Source organism: Oryzias melastigma, linkage group LG19 (assembly GCF_002922805.2).
Source record: "Oryzias melastigma strain HK-1 linkage group LG19, ASM292280v2, whole genome shotgun sequence".
In the NCBI taxonomy this organism is placed as follows: Eukaryota; Metazoa; Chordata; class Actinopteri; order Beloniformes; family Adrianichthyidae; genus Oryzias; species Oryzias melastigma.
In genome coordinates, this window is record NC_050530.1 from 6479104 (window position 1) to 6504384 (window position 25281).

The 25281-nt window shown below is 38.2% G+C and overlaps 1 protein-coding gene across 1 annotated transcript in view; it reads left to right on the forward strand.

Annotated features, from left to right (window-relative positions):
• The window catches only part of atrnl1b (attractin-like 1b), a 71822-nt gene that overhangs the window by 21883 nt on the left and 24658 nt on the right, over positions 1–25281 (forward strand). Inside the window, exons 18-25 of the mRNA XM_024284499.2 lie at positions 1282–1515; positions 2959–3096; positions 5049–5142; positions 12862–12914; positions 14146–14240; positions 14385–14463; positions 16030–16187; positions 21093–21154. Of these exons, the coding sequence (XP_024140267.1) occupies positions 1282–1515; positions 2959–3096; positions 5049–5142; positions 12862–12914; positions 14146–14240; positions 14385–14463; positions 16030–16187; positions 21093–21154 (913 nt within the window). The remainder of the gene's footprint in view (positions 1–1281; positions 1516–2958; positions 3097–5048; positions 5143–12861; positions 12915–14145; positions 14241–14384; positions 14464–16029; positions 16188–21092; positions 21155–25281) is intronic.

A 25281-nucleotide genomic window follows, 5' to 3' on the forward strand; every position in this document is an offset into this window, starting at 1 on the left:
GGGACTTCTTTAAAGGGCTGCATTTAGCATGCTGACCTCTTGGATAGAGTTGAAAGGCAAATTATTAAGGAAATAATCCATTTTGTCACAAAAATATTGCCTTAATTGGCTTTAATCGAGAACTCATATCATGTTAAAAAATCTCTATTTCAGAAGATTGAAGGGCTTAAGAAATCACTTGTCCATTACTAATAAAAATAAATCCCCAGTACTAATAAAACATTTTTTGGATATAAAAATATAGTGAAAATAGCTACAGAGGAAGCTAATTAAATTAAATAAAGTTCAACATTTATGATTACACTCAGCTTATTTTATGAACTCTGTTGCTCATTATTTGAGTTCCTTGTGTTGACAAATGTAGCATTTTATACAAGTAATGATAATAAATGTTAATATCTAGTATTCTTTGTACCGATTTATTCCTCCTGCTTACAGAAGCTTTTCCAAAAATGTAGCAGGGATTCGTTGTAAAGCAAAGATGGTGCTTAACAAAATGTTCTGTTAAACCCTGAGTCATATTCCTGTCATTTATTTCTTTAAATTACGCGTCTTCACTTGAAAGTTTCAATTAACTCATTTACTCTTGCTAATGCTGTCGAGACAACCTGGACAGGGACAGAAGATCGCTCTGCTCGGCTGATGAATGCTAATGCTCTTAGATGCATTGTGTTTTTTTTCCCTCCTTCTCTCTTCTGAATCGGTCATAATTACCATCCAATTTCTGTAGGACCTGACTGACTTGCTGAAAACCCCACTTGAAAGATGTGAGCTTTGTATTCCAACATTGTCTTATTGCAAGACAAAAGTCCTCATGCAGCCGCTCTCAGAAGGCCGTGCTCTGCAGAAATGCAACACTTACAGCCCATCGTCGCAGCAAAGTTAAATAGCTTTACTTTGCGCTGATTGCTCTTGTGTTGTCATGGTTTCACATCCATTAGCAGAATAGCTGGAGATGTGTTTGACATAAACTGAGGTAAAAGCACTCAGTGTTTGTCTCCTTAAAATAGTAGTGGCATTTTCTCCTCTAAACTGCCTGTCTGGCAGGTGAGTGGTCGCTCTGAAACTTCTCGAGCAATTTAGTGGCATTAAAGTTCATCTCTCAGCTGACAGAACCGCATCATTCGGTGGAGTTTGTGGAGTTGGCTCTTAATCTGCCTCTGAACTTTGCTCAAATCTCAAACTTTCTCTTCTTGAGAACCTCTTTTTCTTGATAAATAGTTTCTACTTTAGGTGACTAATAAAAACATGTAAACTCGAGGTGCAAATTTCTCCTTTCAGCCCAGAACTGCTCAGGACTGCAGACGTGCTCCCAGTGCTTGGAGCAGCCCGAGTGCGGCTGGTGCGGCGATCCCAGCAGCACGGGGAAAGGCCTGTGCATGGAGGGCTCCTACCGAGGCCCCGTGAAGAGAGCGCTGAAGGCGGGCCAGCAGAGCCCGACCCACGACGTCACCCTGGAGCCCGGCAGCTGCCCCAAAGAGAAGGGCTTCGATTGGTCTTTCATACACTGCCCCGGTGAGCGATCCACTTCCTGTACATCCTACTAAAGTTACACATCGGGGTTTGCTAATGTATCTCTGCGATAGCTTGATAACATATATTGACTTTTTTGAGGCTGAAATAATACGATCCTGGATTCCTGTTTCAGCTTCCAGTGCAATCAATCCCTCCCTGCTGATCTCATGCAACCCTATAGATTCTTTCATGTGTTCATAGATCCTGGTCTGTACATCAGCACTGGGAAAATAATGTTCTTAATACATGAATTCTTTTTTGTTTTTTAGAAACATTTAGTTAATCAAATCTTGTTTAAACTCACTTTTTTTTCTTTTAAGCTTTTCTTTAAGATTTGTCTTTTATTTATGATAAAATAGTAATAATAGTAGTGCTCAGTATCACCAATAATTTCCAGAATTGATTCGATTCATCAGAGCCTGGATCGATTTAATTCCTATTTTCCCTTCAATTCAATTTTAAGTTTACAAGCTTTACATATTTAGGCACATTTGTTTAGAAATACATTAACAAATTATATATGTTTTAGGATTTTCTTATTATTATGATACAGTTTGCGTACTGTTAAACGCATTAGTGAAATTGTGAGATTGTTGGTAAAAAACATGAAGCTCCAACAATTGCTCTGCTTCTCCTGGAGGGCGTTTCAGTTTAGCCACTAGGTGGCGATCGCGCTAAAGCATTACACTTTATTCTAGAAGAAGAAAGTATGAGCAAAAAACTGTGTTTAGACCATAAATGGTTACTTTAAAAATATTTCTTGAAAAGAATTAGGAAAATTCCTGCCTGTGAGATACTTCTGTGAGGCGACTGAGCCTCAACAACTTGGGGGCTCGTCCGGGATAATGATGTTTAGTTAGTCAGTACTGTATGTTTAGGTCGACCGAGTGTTAGCATTAGCCGTCCTATTGGAAATCCCGTGTACGATTAGCCACCAGCCTTAGCAAATGCCACAAGAACATGTTGAAAACATGGTTTTCATCAGATTGGGTCTTTAAATTAAACAATTTTGATTCTAGATAAATGTTGGAAGTTTATATCAAACCCTAAAGGTGCCATGCACTACATTTATTTTGGCCAAAACAATAAAAGTAAAGCGAAATCGCCCAAACTTTTGTCTGGATGCTTGTTTACTTGTGTTTCATTAGAAGCCGCTGTCATAAATGTAAGGCAGGACTAATTAAAAAATAATGAATGTGACATGGCTGTGGCAAGCTGCTTACAGCTCTAATGGATCTCTGCCTTTTCTGGGAAGCAATCACAGCAGCTGTAGGTGTACCATCACTGCATTCATGCGTGCACGCCTCCATCACAGTCCTGCAGGGCGAATCCAAGCATCAAAAATCCTGGAATTTTTTTTTTTCTGCCGCGTCGTCGTCCTCACGCATCGACGGGACTGAAGGAAGCGCCTCCAGACTCTGACTCTGCTCGTCTCTTCCTCAGCGTGCCAGTGTAACGGCCACAGCACGTGCGTGAACGGCAGCATGTGCGAGCAGTGCCGCAACCTGACCACTGGCCCCCACTGTGAGACGTGCATGCCCGGTTACCATGGAGATCCCACTAACGGCGGCAAATGCCAAGGTGAGTGTAGACATCACAAGTCCTAAAAGTTAGTGAAGCCCTCAAACGTCCCACGCTCTGTCTGGGAATATTAAATATGAATGCGATACTTTCAGTTGTTTGGTTTTCTGGAAGGCCTGATCTTTTGGGGGTGATTGTTATGCTCTCTGCAGAAAAAGATTAAATTCATTATCATAAAGCCTTAGAGCTGATGAGGAAGACTACTTTGCTCCTCCACATTTGTTTACACTGAAGTCTTCTTTTTGACTTTATTGTTTAGCTTGTTCTTTTTTAAGTGAAATTAATTTAAAATGTGTTTGTGAAATTGAAGAAATTTAAACACAACCTTCAACTGGTTGGCTGCATATAACCAAAACTGTATCTCCTCATATGATAATATTACCAATGATAAAAATTTTATTTATTGTAATACATTAAATTTTTTTGGCCGTTTTAAGTGACCATATAGTTAACTCCTTCACGCTGTGTATTAATAATTCACTATGTAAAAATAAATCCAAAACTTAATTTAGCACCTTGAACAGAAAAAATCAAAAAAGGCCAAACGTGATGTTTTTATCATTAGGATTTTTTTTTTTACATTTTAATCTCACATTTTAGTAAAATCTATTAAAACACCTCTAAGATGTGAGGCACAAAACTAAATCATTTTCATTAATTTTAAACTGCATTTATTCAAACCTTGAATCACTTTTATGTAATATAACACAATAAAACATTTGAGGACTTTTTTTTAAACCAACTATAAATTAAAATGCACATTAAAAAAACATTTCTACAGAATTTCTGAAAACAAAACAAAGTTTTTGCTTCGTTGTTTGACATGTTAAAAATTGAAATGACAAAACCTAAAAATCGAATCTATTCAATTGTTAGTATCTTTCATTAACGCTAAAGAGCCAAAACTGACTATTGGATACGATATTTAAGTGTCTGTAACACCGTTATCAGCAAATATTCGCTATCGGATAAAAGATATCGACTCATTCCTAATATTGTTTTACATTTTAATAAACTGTAAAATACATTAGCAAATTGGACATAAAAAAGGACATTATTACATTTGTACAGTAGGTCATTGTGTGAATTACAGGTCAAAGGAAAATTTGCATAATTTCTACTAAACCTTTTGTATAGAATGGCTGCAACAACAGCAGGAAGCGGACTTTTGATCAAATTACAGTATTGATGTCTGATGACGGTCAGATTTATTTTAAAATTCTATAGAATTCCAATCTAAACAGTATTATAGGTCGGCCGACTTTACCTGCAGCCTTTCATTACGATGCAACAAAAGCCTTCCTGATAAATGACACGTGGAGATCTGTTTGAAGCAAATGCAGATTCAGGAGCTGAATCTAGTTATTAATCATGTTAATGCACAGAACGGAGCTTTAACATGTAATTTGAAGCTATAGGCTTAATCACCTGTAAATAAGCCTTTGATGATTTTAGACCTGGATGGGGAAATCTAAACTTAAACCACAAAGGATTGACATTAACGCTATCATTTACAGGGAGAGAACATTTCTTACTGTGTTTGTTTATCTGCTTTTTATACACACAAAGTTGGGAGTTTTGCCATTTTTTGTGGATCAGAAGTCTAAGGTTTTTTGGAAACACAGTTTTCTCCTTTTTTTGCCTCCTTCTGGGATCAATATCAATTTCCTCTCTGTTCAGGTAATCCACAGAGACGTCTTCTGCCGCACGTACAAACAAAACACGGAGGGAAACGGCAGAGCAAGTGCTTAAAGTGTAAAAACAATTGTCGCAGCACAGATTTGGGGAATTGTAGGTTTTATTGTGCCCTCAGGTGGTTGTCAGCTCCAAATGTTTCGACTGTAATGACGAACGGATCGCGCGCCAGCATGTTTGGCCGCGCGTGTTTCTAATCAATAACGCCGTTGTTTCCGTGTGCGCTCGTCTGATTCTGGGCTTCTCTCCTCTTCCAGCTTGTAAGTGCAATGGTCACGCGAGCGTGTGCCAGGTGTTAACTGGCAAATGTTTCTGCACCACGAAGGGGATCAAAGGCGACCAGTGCCAGCTGTGAGTACATCCGCAGCGTGCTCGCACACCAACGCTAGCATCCACACAAAACAGAAGCAGTCCTGCTAGCATGGTTTTTGCAAAGCATTAGTGTCCTTTTCTTTCCAGTCACATGTTCTTGTAGAATATTTAAGATGACCACTTAACTGCTGAGTAAGAAACATTGGTCAAAAAGGTTATTTTTGTTATGTATAGTGCATCTCCAGGTCAAAAAAGTGCTTTTGAGCACGGACACATTTCGTTTAATCTAATTACATTAAATATTTTACCTCCTAGTTAATGGAACTTCTGAGAGTTTAACATAACTCTGATTAATCCCCATAAATACCAAACAAGGCTGTTTTTGCTGCTTTGAATTTAAAGCTTGTCCTGCAGACTGTGGAGAGGTGCAGATCAAGTCTTGCTCGTCATTTGTTCTAATTGGACTGAAGATTGGTGTCACGGCTTCCTTGAAAATTGAATATATTTTATTAAGGCTCGTTAATATGAAGGAGTTTTTTTTTTAAATCAATGTTACATTATAAATCCAGGATACAGCAAAACTGGACATTTTTTCTTTCTGGAATATTAACTTTGGATTATGATGGGATTGTTTAGACTAGGGGTGTCCAAATCCAGGCTTTAGGGCCAGTGTCCTCCATGTTTTCCAACCAACCAGCCATTGGAGCTCCGTATCAGATTAGCTCACCTGATCAGGTAATCTGCATCAGATAAGAGAGAATTTCTAGAAAACCAGCAGGAAGTCGGCCCTCGAGGCCTTGATTTGGACACCTGGTTTAGACTTTAGTCACAACTGCTTTTATGGGTAGGCATAAGAAAAGAGGGCAAACATGTGTAGGGTTAACCGCACGGAACACCAAAGACCGCTCGCTCAGTGAACTCAAAGTATAATGTTTATGCCATTGTTTTTCTGTGGGCAACAAGTTTCAGAGAACACTTAAGGAGGGATAAGTCAGAAATTTTTTTAGAAATTTGCCTCTTAGTTCTGGAGTTAGCCTCAGCCCATTTCCCATCATCCCTTACCATCGTATAGCAACTCAAAAACCCACTCTAACATTAACGTACAAAAAAAAAAAAACCACCTGTGTACCCCTTAAGCCCCTCCCCCTACAGACAACCCAAAAACCCATGTGTGTACGGGTGCATGCAACTAAGGCTTAAAAAAAAAATAAATCAGTCTGGACCTTTAAGCTGAAAGAGCACTTCCTGTCCGGTTTCTGCTGACTCTGCATTCCTGCTGTGTAGGAGGACCATTTCCTCTCCGCCGTCTCCTCTGGGTTGTACGCGGAGTGGATTCTGTTTTTAATAGCTATAATGCAGCGGGAGTGATGGAGGGTCACCGGCAAACATTAGCACACATTCCCACACACCCACACACAAACGCAGCGCTTTTCCCTGTTCTGATCTGTGTGACCGAGTTATCCATTCACCCTCTCCATACAGCAGACATGCTTTATTTCAGTCTGTTCGTTCTACTTTTCCTTTTTTTTTAATATTTACAATTGTTTTAATTCAGTGACAATTGTGAGAATAATTGTGGATTTAATTAGATTTTATGATGCTGATTAAACCGAGGCAAAGTTTATAAGAAGAGATTATAACTCAAGAAACCTGCAGTCCACACAGCTGCCTCAGACTTGTGCGAGCATCTGCCTGATGTAACACGCGGTCGTTACATGGACATGCGAAGAAGCCGATTCCTGAATGTGATCTGGGGAAAAGAAGCTGTCAGGAAATAATACAAATCAATGGGATGAAAGCTAGACTGGCAAAAAGTGAGCTCTCTAGAATCATCAGTGCTTTTCCGTCAGATGTGGGGGGTAAATGTGGAGGATTTGCATAAGTGACAGAATGTCAAATTGGGATCTGCGCGCTGATGGAAAGCTCCAACGGACGCGGGTTATTCATTCCTGGAGTCCATGTCGGAATTGATCGGCCAGCCAAGTTTCTCCCTCCTGCAGAAAAACCCGCTCATTTGTCCGATGGATTATATTTCCATCCTGCACAAATAGTTTTAGGTAGGGATGGAGGATGTAAGGGAAACCTGCGATGATGATATGACAGGCGATGCATCAACAAATAGCAAAACTAAAAAATGACTAATGGATCCTTTCTATTTCACTATGACAGTTTTACTTACCGGTAAATAAGTCAATGCAACTTAAAGTCCCACTCTGATCATCTTTTGATCCACTTTAAAGAGTTCCCTGTTATTTTTTAATTATGATTGAACTGTTTTATCCAAAATCAAAAAACATGTCTGGCCTTCTAGGACAGGGGTCCCCAAACTACGGCCCGCGGGCCGCATCCGGCCCTCCTCCACATTTTGCCCGGAGCCCCAAACTGTTTTGGTTAAATTAGACATTTTTCCAGTTTTTTAGGCTAACTGGGCATTTAGCTAACATTTCAGCTACATGTTAGCTGTTTTGGCTAAATTAGTTATTTTTCATTTTCTTTGGTTAAATTGGCATTCAGCTAATATTTCAGCTACATGCTAGCTGTTTTAGCTAATTAAGTCTTTTTTCAGTTTTTTGGGCTAATTTGGACTTTAGCTAATATTCTAGCTTTATGCTAGCTATTTTGACTAAATTAGACATTTTTTCCAGTTTTCAGGCTAACTTGACATTGAGTTAACATTTCAGCTACATGTTAGCTGTTTTGGCTAAATTAGTTATTTTTCAAATTTTTTTGGTTAAATTGGCATTCAGCTAATATTTCAGCTGCATGCTAGCTGTTTTGGCTAAATTAAGCTTTTCACTGATTTTTAAGCTATTTTGGAGTTTAGCTAATAATTCAGCTACATGCTAGCTGTTTCTGTTAATTTCAGATTTTGTCAGGTTTTTTTCGGCTAATTTGGCACTTTGCTAATATTTTAGCTAGCTATTAGCATCAGGGTTTTCAACTATAAACTTCATACTTTTTAGCTATTAATTTAAGCATCTTCAGCTATAAATCTAACACAGGTGATGCTCTATATATCTAGTTTTTACAATGTTTTAGTATAATTTCTTTCTGTAAAAATTACAGAAATTAATTACTTAAAATTTGGCTATATGTGGCTTTCTGAAAAACCGCAAATCTTTACGTTTAGTCTGTGATTGGTGCACTTTTGCTGTTGGCCTGCAAACCAACCCGGCCCCCAAGAAAAAGTTTGGGGACCCCTGTTCTAGGACTTAGTTTCTGCAGAGCAGCAAGAGCTCACTAGAGATATACCTCTAAATTGTGAGCGGGACTGTTGATGCTTAGTAAGCTGCCCCATTTCCCATCATCCATCTGTTTACATTCTCTCCTATTATCTTACAGTCCCTCCCACCATAAGCTAACATTACCGGCGCACCAAAAATATCGAGCAATATTGAAGCTGTCCAGCCGTACAGATTAAGCCAGATACTAGCTTAGACGAGGAAAACGAAGATGTTCATGGATCTATTTGTCTGCAAGTGAATCAGAGTAGAGGAGAGCAGAAAGTTTGTGGCCCTGCCGATTTCTACTACGTCACTGCTACAAGGTTTTTCCAATTACATCTTTTTGTCTGCTCCGGATTCATTGTGATTTGAATGAAGAAATACTCATAAATGCCATTTTAAATGTAATGTTCTTCATATATGTCCACAAGAGCATGTTAAAAACACCAAAAATAGGATTTTTCTTGGAGTGGGTCTTTAGACGTCAGTCCAAATGACCCTGGTATACATCAGGGGTGTCAAGCGGTTGTCCTACATGTTTTCCAACCAACATGATGTTGAAGCTCCTTATTAGCTAAAAACACCTGATCCAGGTAATCAGGAGCAGATGAGACAGCATTTCTGGAAATCTAGCAGGAGGTCGACCCTGGAGGCTTTGAGTTTGACACCTCTAGTCTACATAGAAGGCGGTCATCTATCATTCAATTGGTCAAAATTATGGGGTTAGATCGCTGTCTAAAAGAAATGTATTCATAAAAAGTTTTATTCAGAAAGACAAAGTTGCAGAAAAAAATATGAATATGACGTTTAGTTTCATGCTTAGCGTGTCTCTTGAATACGACTTTTCTTTGTTTGGAATGTGACTTTTTTCTTTTTACAAACTGTCAGAAATACATCACTGTCCGTCACTCTCCGTCACAGGCTGATGCACCGAGTGCTGGAACATCGATAGATCAAACTGCGCATGTCTGTTAACGTTTATTCATTTAACTAAAATAAAATGGAAGTTTTAAAGAATGTTATCGATGCCCTACCGGGAAAAGGATCTTGATAGCCATAACTGTCGAAAATTTAAGATTTAATATGTTTCTTATTGGCAGCTATCTTACCCCACACAAAAAATCTAATCGGTCAAATTTGTAAATGATTCTATTGAATTTGTTAAATACTTTAAGCTGCCATGAGATCACTTGTTTAATCATGTGTGTAAACATTTAACGGAGTTATTTCTTTTACTTTATGCTGTCTTTACGATGTGCGTATCACAGGCGGATTTTTGCGATAACTATAAATTTGCGATTTATTGTGCAGTTTTGTGCCAGATTATCAGGGCCACAATCAAGCAGTTGAAGGGAGGATGTGTACACTCCAGCTCCAGTACGACTCACAGATTGTCTGAATTACTCAGGCTCACTCTGCACACACAGTTGCTGTTAGACCTCCGAGTAATAGTTGCACTAATGAATTGAAATGTGCATCGGTGCATGATAATTGTTTTTTTTTTGGGGAGGAGGGAAAAAGAAATTCATGTTGTCTTTTTCTGCCTCATAGTGATCAGTCTAATGAGAACCGAAGAGCACATTTCTCAGATGAATTTGGATGAACTGTTGACACGTTTATGTTCGTTTTAGTCTGATTCTATACCGGTCTGCGGCGTATTTCCACCAGAGAAACAAAAATTCAAGCTGCAGATCAAATTAAGATACAGTAATGTGGGATTACCTGTAGTTTAGACGATTGAATTAAGATAGAGAGGAACCAAACGTGGGGGTGTGTGTTTTCCCCTTCACAAATGCCAGGCAGCTGAAATCCTGAAGGAGCCGGAGCGACACTTCGCAGGAGCCTGTGGCCGCATTTGTCCTCCGCCCTGTCATCGCTCGTTTTGGCTGGCTCCTCCCCACCGCCAGGATTTGCTGGTATAAAAAAAAAAGTAATAATAATAATTTGGAGCAGAGCCTCTTTTGTAATTTTCCCTGCGACTCTGTGGCTTCAGCTAATTATTGACATAAGGTGAGAACACCGATCTGCATAAAAACATTTATTATTTTGATCAGGTTTTGTGTGTTTCTATTTGTGCGTAATCCGCTATTAAAAGATTCCATCTGTCTTTGCAAATTTACAAAAACTTCTTTTTTTTTCTCATAAACACCCACCTCCCCCTCAGTGTTTTATTTTGTAATATTTTTGCTGTCCTCTGACTTTTTGACACCGCCTGCGATATTCACACTCTAACAAATTTAATTGGTCGTCTAATATTACCTAAACCTCGAGTGTGATGACAGATTAGTAATTTAGGAACCGTCTGGGTGTTTCTCACTCCTTTAGACTCATGTGTGAATATTATTTTTTAATTTTTTTTCTTACTGAGCTCATAAGTACAAACGCCACAGAGGGGGGAGAAAGTTTGGAGTGTCAAAGATTGAGTGGGCGTGAAGAGATGCACGGAAAAGATGAGAGGACAGTGCAGTCCAGCGGAGAAGACCTTATGCTCCTTCTCGTTACAAAGCTTTGGAAACCACCAGGCTGCTAAATCACACTTCTCACAACAGTTGATGGCGCTCCGCAAATGCTAACCAGCTATTTTACTTGGCATCCCTTCATGTGAAAACCTTTTTTATTTTAGTTTTTGACTAAATTACTACTGCTTCTGGATACAAAACCAAAAAAGACCTTAAAACCAAGATTATTTATTTGCTTTTTTTGCATCTTTTATGCTTTTCCATCACTACCAGTGTAACCAACCTCTTAATGACGTCTTAACATTTTTAGATAATAAACGAGACAGTTTTAGGTAAATTATTTTCCAAATCTTGGACATTTTTATGTAGAAAAAACAAGTTGGATTTAATAAGATCCGTTGTCACATGCACCCATATGTGGGGTTTCTGAAGGTTTTTAGGATTTCCGGGTCACAAAGAGGAGCGACCACATTTTAAAGAATCACTCCAATCAAAATCATTTTTCTGTGTTTTTAACATGTTCTTGACGATTGTCTTTTTGGGGGGTTTGCCCATTTTTTGCCCACAAACAGCCAACATCAACACCCATAAGGGTAGTTGGGACTAACTCCTAAAGTATGGGATACTATAGGACCAAATATACAGTAAGAAGAAAAAATCTCAGTCCTGTCAGTCTGTCGGCCCTCAGGCTCCTACAAGAGTGTCCTGACCACCTTATGTCCTAGAAAGACTCACTGAAGTCTGCTGAACTGCTATCAGCCATTAATCTCTTCCTGACTACTAAATGCATCCAAGCAAGGAGTTGTATTAGGTAGGAAGTAACCAAGTAATCTTTAATAAATCAGTCAAAATATAAAATTCAAAGACTCCATCACCTAAACTTACTGTCGGAGCTAGAAACTGTTTTATTTTCTTATGTATTTGTGTGGAAACGCAGCAATTTTAGGAGCACCGTCCACTATTTTGCCAAACATATTATAGGACATTATCACATTTTCACACAATAAATACATGTTTTAACATTTAGCAGTATGGCTGGGTTGATAAAATCAATGAATCGATTAGAATCAATTTAAGCTTAATAGATCAATAATCGATTCATAAAAATATAGATTGATTTAGCACCTAAAGCTAAAGTCTGCTAGCTTGGTGCTAACGTTTAATGGAATTTCCCATAGAACAGCTTACGCTAATGTTCGGTTGACGTAAGCATACATTGCCGACTAAACGAACATCTTTATAAACTCACATGGATAAATTTTTCAAACTCTTTTAAGGAAATATTTTTTAAAGTAAACATTTGTGGTCTAAAACAAAGGTTTTGCTCATTCTTTACTTCTTCTTCTTGAAAAAAGTGTACTGCTTCAGTGTGATCGCCACCTAGTGGCCAAACTGAAATGCCCTCCAGGAGAGGCAGAACAATGTTTACTATTAACATTTTTGTTAGCAGTCTCATTATTTCACTAATACATTTTACAGTATGTGAACTGTATCAGTTTAATATAAACACATTCAAAACATATAATAGAATATTAACATATTTCTAAATAAATGTGTAAACCGTGTAAACTCATAATTGAATTGAATCAAAATGAATTGAGTGGATTGAGAGACTTAAAAAAAAAATCTGAATTGAATTGAAAATTATTGATACTACAGATATTCAAAGCAACTTGCAAGTGTTAGACAAATAATAGCCACTTTGGTTGAGTTGCACTTCCCAGCCTTTATACAAATGAAAGCTCAAGAACAGGAAGTCGGTTCAGATAATTCCAACCCCCAGAAATGGGTGAAAACCTGTGAATTCACAATGACATTATTTAAGAGTTCTGTGGCTTTTTGCACTCGAATGTCACACACCGTTCTCTGTGTTCATTCAACAGAGTTTATTTAAAGGCACTTTGCTGCTCTAATACTCAAAAGTTTGGTAAAAATCTAATTTACTTTGACAAAGTGTGATTTCCTGCGTGTGACAGCAGCAGCTGGAGCTAATGTGCTGGCACTCCGTGTTCGCAGCAGGCGTTTTGCCGTTTGTTAGCACTCATCCTTATCTTGTTCTGTCTTCTTCACTGCAGATGTGACTCAGAGAACCGTTACCTTGGCAATCCGCTGAGAGGAACCTGTTACTGTGAGTAATTCTGTACTGGACAGCTTTTACTTTTTTTTTTCTTTCCATAAAGTGACACCTCATATGAACACACGCTCAGATCCAGATGCCTACGATCCTTTTTGGTCGACTTTCCCTCCTCTGTTCCACTTCTCCCCTTTCGCTGCTCCGCTCAGGGCAGATGGAGCATCTTAGCACTTTGGCACCAGGGGCGCTTGTTCAGTGACGGAATGACTTGTCGCGAAAATGTCAAGTGCATCAGAGGGAATGAGTGATTGAGCTAATCAAGGAGACGGAGGAGTGAAAATCCTCCACTTGTCTCCTCACTCGATCACGCACCTACTCATTAATTCGTGTTGAAAGTTGACTAAATGATAGTTTGACTTGTAAAGTAAATGGAAAACGTATAAAGCTGACAGGCCAAGTGGTAGTAGAAGTGTGCCTCTGTTCTGGAGTGTACTGTACATTCTGGTGCTTTCCTGATAAAGTGTGGCGTCCTTGGTGGTGTTACAGTACTTAGCGATTTGTTATCTGCCTTTCAGCTCTGACAACAGAGGCCTTGCCAAGGTTTTGTTCCCTTTTGAAATGCCAGAGCCTAACAGACAGCTCAATGAGGGAGAAAAAAAAGCTCATTTTAACCTCTGGACATCACTAAAACTTCTTCAGCTTTGTTACGCGGCATTGTAAAAATGACAGTCCCCACAGCCGGAAAGGCCATCGAGCGGCGCTTTAAAGAAAGCTCTTATGGTGACGTTAGAAAGCCTCATCACAGTGTGAACTTGTGAGCTCTCCCCATTCCTGGTAATTTCCAGCTCACTAATGTCTCCCCCGCTGCAGTTGTGTGCCATTAATACCTCCAGTGCTGTGCCTGTTCTCAACAGGATCCTTTTTAAACTTTTAGAGGAGTCATAGATTATAAAAGGGAAATTTTCAAATGATTTGATCTCCCTCCATAAAAACGAGATTCCCAATCCAACAAAAATGAGTTTTATATAATATGCAAATGAATTTAATTTCTGGACCATAAAAAGCCTCAAATCTTCGGTTGTCTTTTGTCTGTTTATAAATAAAAGATCTCACGCAGTCGCTTCAAATCATAAAACATGAATCCTAAGAGTTTTTAATGTTGGGAAACTTTGATTCATTTTTTTCCCAACTAAAAAATGAACATTGAATGAAAATATTGTGAATATATTATGGCTAGTAAAAATATTTATTTAACAGAAAATGTTCTGTTATATTCTTCTTCCAGACAATTTGTTGATCGACTACCAGTTCACATTCAGCCTCATCCAAGAAGATGATAATCACTACACTGCTATCAATTTCATGGCCTCACCTGAACAGGTAACCTCTATTAACAGCTCGGCTGAGTAATCCCTGATTGGTTCCTTTTGAATACATCCTTACATGTTATCTTATTTTCTGTGATGTAATCTGATTTCTTTTGTCTCCCCCACACTGACCTTGCTGTGTATTTGTGTTCTGAAGGCAAACAAGAACTTGGACATGTCCATCAACGCGTCCAACAACTTCAACCTCAACATCACATGGTCAGTGGGGTCGACAGGTACGCCACCGCCACTCCTTTGCTTCTAGAGATTGCAGCACTCCTGCGTATGTAGTTTAATTGTCCTTATTACAGAAGCCCCTCATTTATTGATGAAGTTACGTTCAAAAATGAAAAAAAAGTCAAATTCCCACTTGAGCCTCATCCATTACTTAAAGAAAAACTTAATTATAATCTATAAAATAATATTGTTTAAACCCTGACAGTTCAGATTAGTCTTTTAGAGATTAGGTTTTCATTATGGAGGACTTTCTTTGAATGTTATGCACTCATTTAGATAGTTGATCTTGGAGGCGACAGGAGCAATGCTGCACCTCTTTATAGTGTGTCACTGTTGAGTGGATATTATAGGTTCCCTGAGGGAAGACACCCAAGGACACTGCAGTCATCTAGTGCCACTGTTTATCTTCTGTCCTCCCTTCCACTCCAGTCAGCTGGCTCTTCACTCCGTCCCCACAACACTGACATTTTCCCGCCACTAAAACACGTTAACCTCACGCGCTCCTCTCCAGCCCCCCTAACCTTTTCAGCACGGCGCCTTCATTAATATTTGAAGTCGGGCCCCCTTTTCTCCACAAAGATATTGTGTCTCAGAAGGAGCGGGGAGCTTCTTCACAATCGACAAGAGCACGGAGCGCCTTAAGGTGCCGCAGAGAGAGAGGGGTGATTTCAATTAAGATAAACGTGCGCACGTAGCCGCGCTCAAGCTGTCATTTTCACCGCTTTTGTTTCAGAGCCGTGGCTCGGAATGCCAATGCTGCAAACCCACCGACTGAGGGAGAATGAGAGACGAGCCGCTACATTAGGACTGATTGAAAACAGCCCATTTCAAATCACTTCAGTCCAAAAACAGACCTGTCCCGTGGCCAGATATTAAGGACTAATGCTGTCGTATCAGTGACTCTGAAACGACAATATTCACATTTAGTGAGCAGAAGTAAACCACAACAGGTTTTATGGTTTTACAGTTGGATTTTCAACTATAACCATTTTTTTAAGCTGTATTTCTCATGTTTTTAACTACATCTAAAGACCCCTCGACCAGACTTTTAATTATGATTCGACCGTTTTCAACCAAAAATATGTCATTTTCTAGGACATAGTTTCTGCAGAGCAGCTGTAGTTCAGCCTGCTTCTATTTCCCATCATCCATCATCTCCCGTTAGCTTTAACAACCCCAACCTAACATTACCGGTTCAACTAAAATGGCGAGCAGTATTGAAGCTATCCAGACGTACCGGTACTTGGATCCTAGTTGTCTGCTAGTGGATTCATCGGAATGTACAAAAAGTACAGCAAAAAAAAGACGAGCTGCTGGATGACCTCCATTGTTGTTGCTTTTCCACTTTTCGCACTACAAGCTAGCGGCCATTGTGAAAACAAACACTTCAGTGAAAGCAAGGCTTAAGTGAGTAAAAAATGAGTAGAAAAGCTCGCCAGAATGAACTGGACCAGACCAGTGGAAACGAGGTCACAGATTTACACCAGCTCTGTCTGCATGTTTGGATGTTTTTCCTGCCAATCAGCGTCATAATAAAAAAGTATTAAATGTTTTCTCTCCAACAGCTGGAACCATCTCTGGTGAGGAGGTGCACATTGTGTCCAAAACCAACATAAAGGAGTACAGAGACAGTTTCTCCTGTGAGAAATTCACCTTCAGAAGCAACCCCAACATCACCTTCTACGTATACGTCAGCAACTTCTCCTGGCCTATCAAGATCCAGGTAAGGACTTCCATCAGCATATAACACAGTGAACTGATAATCCATTATGTTAATGCTGTCCTCGTTCAGGATAAGTGTTGGTTTGGAGTTCAACATTATCAAAAAGACTTGACCTTTTTTTGTTGAAGATTTTCAACAATTTGACTACAATGAACATTATTGGAGTCCCAAAAGTAGATGTGTGGCGGGAAAAAAATCCAATTTAACAAATGAGACAGAAATAATCAACTTAATTATCTGAAGCTGTTAGTGGCAGGGAATTTGGGGTTGAGAGTTTTCATTATTTCTGGTACGTTTAGGTGCATCTGGGCTTTCTAGCTCTCTAAAAGTTGAAATAGAAAAGTTCTCCAAATAACAACACACCACTTTGAGACTTATTACATTCCAACAAATGAAAGAAAATTTTAAGATAAAACTTCCCTAAAGTGGTTTTTAGTGCAACATGTCATGACAAAAGGCATCAAAACTTAGCTGGAGGTGTCTCTCTTTTGAGGCTACTTGGTTGCCTAGCAACAGCTGCGTTAACTGGAAAGTAATGGGACACTTTAAAAACCTTGGGTGGAAATATATATTTAAAAACCTCATGTCTGAGCAGCATAATGCACAGGATTGTGTTACGTCTTGCTCTGAAGCGCGTTCAGCCAATAAGCTCCACCCACTCAATTTAGATCAAGTAAAATGTAAACAGAAAGTTTCATTTTAGGAACAACTTTAAGGTATTTATGGGGTTTACACAAAATAAACACTTTCCCTGAGAAATATGATTCTAAAAAAAGAAAAGAAATAGGTGTTTCCTAATAATAGCATCCATTTTGCCAATCAGGCCACACCCCAGGTATTGATTTTCCCATTTTGTCCCATTATTTTACATGCTAGATGGGGGGAGGCACCTTGGGGTAATAACATCTTGGGAGGGTTAGTCCATCTGCGGTGGTGGCCCAGTAATAGTTCTCTATTAGATTTCCATCCAACAGTCACTTACTTATTATGGACTGAGCCTGAGCTGTAAAAGCAGATCGCTCCTGTAACAGGATAGTCTCCCTTCCTTACTGGCCTTCATTATGTTAAGCTGAGAGATCAGATGAGATAATGCCGAACTTGAGAATGCACTCACAAGCCTTTACATTTAAAGCTCCAGCACAGAAATAGGAATTTAAATGTGTATTAAGATGGTAAAAAAGCTATCTGAAGGTAGGATCTTTTATGTGACATCATCATCTGTTGGTGTAATTGCGATCCGAGGCTCTGCTTTGGGCAACAACAGTCTAGTTCCAGCAGAGGAACGCTCTCAAAACGACGCCGTTGATGGATGAATGGAAATTAGATTAACCCCACACATTTCCTTTGAGCTCATATCATGTGAAAAAACTGGTCTGTAGAGAGAAAATAGAACAGTGCCATTTATTAAAAAGCCAGCAAAGCATCAGAGCTTTTTGAGTCGCGTTAGCCATGTCAGCAGGCATCTCTTCTCAGATCACTGACTCTCATTTTCGACCTAATAAGGTTTGTAAAAAGAAGTCAAAGGTGGCCAAAGTTTGAAGCTAATGGAGTTTTCATTGTAGAGCATCACTACACTAAATAGTATGATCCTAACACCTTTCTAATGCCTTCTTCTCATGAAGCATTTAAGCCTTAGTCACATGGTTTTCCTTTAGAGTGTAGGTAAGGGTGGAGTTAGTGAGACGCAGGTGTGTCGAACAGATTTTAGTTTTTTTCTCAAACCCCTCCCCCAGAGTGTAGTTGGTGGGGGAGGGGTGCACAGCCTGACTGTTAAATTACGTTCACAACTTTCGCATTCACACGTCGCTGCACCAGTTACTACGAATGTTTTCGGGCTCTGCGTCCATTAATTGATTTATCTGGTTTATTTCAAGGATAAATTGCGCACAATACAAGGCAACAAAAAAAATCACAAATTTTTTACTCATCACAGAAATGCATTGATTATAAAAGAAAAAAAAGACTCCCTTAAATCGATTTTGATTTATTGACGTTTTTAAAGCTAATTTTGATCTTAGCTAATATTTTTGCAGCATGCTAACGTTTTTAGCTAATTTGGTATCTACTGATGTTTTTAAAACTTATTTTGAGCTTAGCTGATATTTTAGCAACATGCTAACGTTTTTGCTAATTTATCATCTACTAACGTTTTTAGGCTAATTTTGAGCTCAGCTAATATGTTAGCAACATGCTGACATTTTTGCTAATTTACGATCTACTAACATTTTTAGGCTAATTTTGAGCTTAGCTACATGCTGACGTTTTTTGATAATTTACGATCTACTAACATTTTTAGGCTAATTTTGAGCTTAGCTACATGCTGACGTTTTTGGCTAATTTGACATCTACTAAGGCCTTTTCAGGCTATTTTCGAGTTGAGCTAATGTTTTAGAAAATGCTAACGTCTCAAACTAATTTGGCATCTACTGAGCTTTTTAAGTATAATCTTTGAGTTTAGCCAGTATTTTAGCAACATGCTAGCTTTTTTTGGGCCAATTTGACTTCTAATAAGGTTTTTTATATTGAAATACTTGAGCAAATTTAGTATTATGCAAATGGCATTAATTTTTTTAACAAATCCCTTTAGCAATTACAGCAAATTACTTAAGAATCCTTAGCAAACAGCTTTAGCATCTTCAGCAAAAAACTTTCACACTACCATTATCGAAATTAATGTAACTTTTCTAGTTAAATATAGTGGTCATTAACTTAAGTCCAGTAGTTGGTTCTGATCACATCAAGTGCAGATTTTTTCAGGTATCAAAATGAAGTTCTTATTGGTTAATCTCAGAAAACATTAATTAATGATTTCAGTAAAATGTGACATGAATCACACATCATTTAACAGAAATGTGATACTCATTGATTACCATCAGAATACAATTTACTATTAATCCAGAAATCATCCCTTCACTTTGCAAATCAAGTTTTCAAGTTTGAACATGTGTTATAAGTTAAAAAAAATTCCAACTTTGACCAATCAAAGACTAAGATTTGGTAGTGATGAACAAAAGAAGTCTTTCTTCCAATACTTCACAATACACGTTCACGTCACATAATGATTTTCATGACGTCCCTTGAGGTGGCCATACGAGCCTCAAGGGAACTGCAACACTCACCTGTGCCCCCCATTCCTACCAAATGACCCTCTAAAGGCCAGACAACCCAAAAACCCACAGCACACATATGGATCAATTCCCCACATGAGTGCATGAGACTATGGCTTCAGCTCTTTCATGGCTTCCTGGTTTAATTCCAGCATTAACAAAATCTGTTCCTCACCTGTTGGTTTATTCTAATCATCACTTTAACCCTTGTTTGAATTCAGCACTCAGATCAACAATATGATACCTCTAAAAGCACAATTTGTTCATTTTTCCCATCCCTAAATGTTGCCTTTTATAGGCTCAGTACCGCTGCAGAGGATTTTTGTTTGTGTCTAAATGCTTTCAGGGTAAAATGGCTTCAAAGCAGATATGGCAGATAATGACTTTTCACAGTCATGTGACATATCCTATATAACTCAGCTGCCAGGCTCGTGTGTAATTTTTCTCTTTAATGAAGATGAAACGTGGCTCTGACCCATTACTCACCGGCCATATCGACATCACGGCACTAATAGGCAAGTAAGCCAAATAAGTCGGATCCCACTGACTGACTAAATGCTCAACGTTATCTGTTGATTTGAGAAGTTGATACATTTTTCAAGAAAACTATCTTTTAGCACGTTTTTCTCCCACAAAGTTCTGTTCATGGACATTTGTGTAAAATGATTTTACTGTAAAATTATTTGATAGTTTTGGCTTTATTTTGGTATATTTTGTGCTTCCAATTGTAAAAACTATGGAATCCATTGGAATGATGTTATTTGGGCGAACAGTCAAAGAGTTACAGTAAGTCCAAGAGTGTGTTATATTGCTGTTAAAGGGTGAATTCACTACTTACTTCTGTATTGAATATTGTTAATCACATAAGTTTTGTAACCGATAAATAAATGAGTACCATCCTGCTTGTGTCAGGATCCAAGTATTAGTGTCTTATTTACCTGGATCAATTTTCATTCTTAAATTGGCTTCGCCTTTGATCTCAATAGTTTTGAGCAATATGTGTTTTGCCGAATTCCCCCAGAATGCAACAGCTCATCTTATCTTTTTTTGTATTATTGATGATTTATTAAAATAAAAGTGTCTTATATCTAATAAATAAATAAAGGCCTTTAGTGAATTCCCCCAGAATGCAACGGCTCATCTTATCATTTTTTTTTATATTTATTGAGGATTTATTAAAATAAAAGGGTCTTATATCTAAAAAATAAATAAATAATGGCCTTTAGTGAATTGCCCCAGAATGCAACAGCTCATCTTATCATTTTTTTTGTTATTTATGATTTATTCAAATAAAAGTGACTTATTTCTAATAAATAACTATAAACCTTAAAAAAATAGTCCAAATTACAATTCTAACTCTAAATAAATGCATTAAAATAAGAAAAATCAAATTATTTATATTTATTCAGACTACAATAATTTAGCTTTGAAGGAATTTTTTTTTTCTAGTTGACTGAATGAACTTTCTCGTATCTACCATAAACGTTCTACCTGGTTTTTGTCTTGTTTTACTTTATTCAAACAGACATTTGTTTTCACAGTTACAGAGCCTCCAGTAAGTTTGTGACCTTTCAGAACCCAGAACGGCTCAGTTCTTAATGTTTACTTGACCTGTGGACGCCACATCAATCACATTAATCCTCTAACGAGTTCTTAAAAACTGGAAACGTTCCTTCATAACACAGAATTATTTCTCAATGGAAATTATATTCGAAGTGTCGTTAACTTCTACTTTGGAACTCTGACAATGTAATGCTTCTGTAATGTTATTTTCACTTTTGTCTCCCTTTCCACATAGATTGCTTTCTCCCAACACAACAGCATCATGGACCTGGTCCAGTTCTTTGTGACGTTTTTCAGGTAAGCTTTAACTTGGTGAACCCGAAGGCTCAGGCTTTTCTTTGAGCTTTTCAAGTACGTCATCCGCCGAGAAACATCATCCACCATCTCTTCATGCTCCGCACTTTTCTCTCAGGGCATATTGAGTTACCTGAGTCCGCTTTTTCTCTCTTCAAGGCATCAATTTTCTTTTTCAAATGGTAAATTAACAGCCTCTAGCTGGTGGATATTTCCCGTCACATACCATCTATATAGAAAGTGGGGGCGATCACAATATGAGGACTCCTGATGATTAAGAATTCCCCAGAGTGGTGGCGAAGTCTTTCATCATTAAAGGGCTTTGAATGAGTCAATTAAGCCTTTTTTAAAATTATATTCAAAGGCTTAATAAGCATTTGAAAAAGTGCACACATCACCGCAAAATATATGCATTACATGATGATAAAATCAGAGACTGTTTACTGTCTGATGGCAGATTAGCTTTAGTGGAGTTTGTAAAGTGACTACGTTCATAAATTTGTGCTATAATATAGAATTATTTTGGAGAAGTTAATTCTCCGTACAACAGGTTTGCTTGTGTTGAAGCAACAAGATATTTCCTTTTTTTTTTTTTAAATGTGTTACTTAGCATTTTATAAATGGTGTCTGGCAGATAACATAATGCAGCCCATTATATTCCAGCAACAACATAATTGGCAAATAAGAAAGCCGTACTCCAGCCCGGGGAAGGACGACGTCTTTATCAGGCGTATTAATGCATGTTTTTACCGGATGTTTTCATTTTTGAGAATTATTAGGTTAAATGGAGGCAAATTGTCCTTTATGGTGAGATGCTGAGAGTAGAACACGTTTATTTACTTTGCTAGTGGAGCTGTTAAACTTATTAGGTGTTTACCTAGGAAACTTTTGACTAAAGTTCAAACATCAGAAACTCTTTTAGCAAAAATGTTTCCTCTGATTAAAACATATTTAAAAAAAATAGCATAATTGCAGTGAGTCTTCCAGTGTTTTTTTAATGGTATATTGTGTTTACTGTACAAATGGCAAACTAAACTGATACATTTGAACTTGAAGGCCACAATCAACTAACATTACCAGATTAAAACACTTTTAAAAGGATATTTTTTACTTTTCACAGTCGACTTCCAATAAAAATTAACCTCCCTTGTTTTGTTTCAATTTACAACAAATCCTGAAAATGTTCTCCACAATTTTCCATCCTCAAAGTTTAGCTTCTTTTTATTTCCAATTGATGGAAGTAAATGATGGTGAATGAAGACTTAGTGTTACACCGCCAACAGGCACACCTGGCTCAGGTCTAAAGAGGACCATGACATAAAAACTGGTCATCAGTAGGAATAAAAGGAACACGGTTTATTTAAAAGGAAAACTCTCTGTCCTAAAATGAAGGAGCAAAATGGAAATAACTAGTGTGCTGGTTCACTGGCCACACAGGACTTAAGTCAGAGAGACTGCTGACCCAACCATGTTGACGTCTGAGACAGCAGATCCCCGCTAATGGCTGCCGAACCAAAATCCTGCAAGTCAGAAGAAACAAAGAAACACAGTCCAACCACAAACTAAAATAACAAAGCCCAGCATGTAAGACTGCTGAGGACAAAGAGGAAACAAACCAGCACCACACCAAATAAAACCCAAGGTGCCACTTGGCCACACCTGCCAGGTGAGCAGAAGGACTGGATGGAAAAGGGTCGTAAGGGGTGTACTCTGGACATGTTTTCTGTGTGAATACTACTGTGTGTATTACCTTAACAGAGGTTTGGCCCGAGGCGCCTGTCCATCTTTGCTAATCCAAAGAAAAAAGAAAGTGTAACAAGAGTCTAATCCGTCTCCAAACGATCATTTTACATTTAAAGTTCTACAAAAATGTTAGTAGAAACACTGAAAGTCCATTTTCTCTGTGAGGGCCCAGCTTTAGTGTTTTCTTTTATTCTTTCCAATTTCAATAAACTAACCGCACACAATCAATGTTTACGCACACATTTGTGTATTTGAAGACATTATAAATCATCATTCTAGTTTTTGGCCTGAAAGATCTCAACATTTTTGTAATCACACCGCACCAAAACGTATGCACTGTTCCGCGTTGGCATCCGTTGAATACTTTTCCGTCGCAGACGCTCAGCAGGTTTTTCTGTTGCGTTGAGTCTTTGTTCGCATCCTTGTTGTCCAGTTCTCACTGACCCATAAACTCTAGCCTCAGTGCACTAACAAGCACTGTTGTTTGTGCCTGCGTGCATATGTTTAGGGAGATATGGGGGGGATGAGCCTGCAGGAAACATAATCAGCCTGATGACAAAATGTCAAATCACCCCACAGGGTTTCTAGCGCTTCCTGAAAGGTGGATAGAAAATACTTTTTCATCTACCACATTTTCCTTTTTTCAACATAACCTTTTGTCGTTTTTTTGTTCAAGAAATTATGTATGAATTTGCCGAGTCATATTAGAGTTAAGTCTTTTCGAGAACCACTCAAATGTAATATTTATTTAGAATGCTCAACTTCTAAAAGTCACATAGAAACATTTATTTAATGGATTTCTTCCTACTTTACATTTAACATTTAAAGAGTGTCTTCTGGGTCATGTTTTAATGGATTTATTCCTCTCACTTTTCCACGTTTCTCCACCAAATACATTTAACTACTTTTGCAACAATTTATTTGTACTTAGTCTTCAAGTTGACCAAAACTTTTGTTGTGTCTTCATTAAATACATTCAGAAAGACGCTGATTATAAATCTGTGCAATATTTGCCAAGCATACACCAGGAGCCCCGAGCAGCTCTTCTAATAAAGCCCCGACAGTCTCTTTAGCACATAATCATCCTTACATTTTCATCTGTCAGAGGGATAATGAAGTGGAAGCTCTCAATCAGTCATATTTTCTGTCTCGACTGCACTCGGACCTCTCTCAGAAATCCTCCACTAATGATTGCGCCGTTGGGTTATTAATCGAAGTAATCGGCCAAAATATTCAAACATTATTGCGCCACCTTTTGAAATCATCTCATTTGGTGTTTTTAATAGTTAGAGGGAAACTTTGAAACGTACATTTTGGGATGCTTTAATCAGTTTTGAAACCAGTCCGGCTTGACTTTTCAATTTAAAGGCTGCTACTCGACACATTTGAGTTTTTAATGACGGAAAAAATTGGCAACACTTTGACGACTTTATAGAAAAATATTACATAATGTGCTTAATTGACATTACTTTAGATTATTAGTTATCGAAAGACACATGATGGAAAAAATGTATTTTTAAAAATAAGTAAAAAAATATAGAGTACAAGATGTTTTCTCTTGTTATAACATAGAACTAGTATAATTTGTTTTAGTAAGACTACCTAAAATAACTGATGTCCAGTTCTTTAAATATGAAGTTAAATCTTATCTTTTTAAGCAAATATTCATATTTAAACATTATTTAAAGTCTTTCAGAGAAACTATATCCATATATATGATCATACATTACCTTTGGAACACCAAAAAACAAATTATTTATGAAATATGAGTTATTTCTGCGGATCCTTTTCATACTTGGAGGTAACCCGATTTCTAAGTCACCGCCTTTCACTCCCTGAGGGTGCCGCCCACTTCATGACGTCGTCCTACAGCCGTCCTCAGCGTTTCACCCATGGAAAAAAAAATCAATTTTTTAAAAAATATTGATGTACAATATTGATGTTGTGAAGCTAGCTTATTACCGCTAGCTCGAGCTGCTAGCTTTGCGGAGAAATTGTTTGTGTTAGCAAGGGGGCGGAGCATACTCTTCCTGAAAGGGGCTGTCTGACGTTGTGACATCAGCGCGTGAGGACCCGCTCGTTTACGTGGGTATGGGAGGGGAGATCCGCCCCCCGGGCCTCAACTTTGACGCATGTTCCCTATGTGGATCTTAATCATTTGGCCCAAAATAATGGGTCTCTGATAGTGTTTGGGGGGCCGGGCCAAATGTGGAGGTAGGCTGGATCCGGCCCGCGGGCCGTGGTTTGGGGACCCCTGCTGTGAACCACATTCACCTTAAAGTCAGACTGGAATTATACATTTGAGATCAATTTGCCTTTAATGTTTTATGCAAATGTTTGTCTACTTTCTAGTTTCTATTTATTGAAACAAGACAACCGTTCACAAC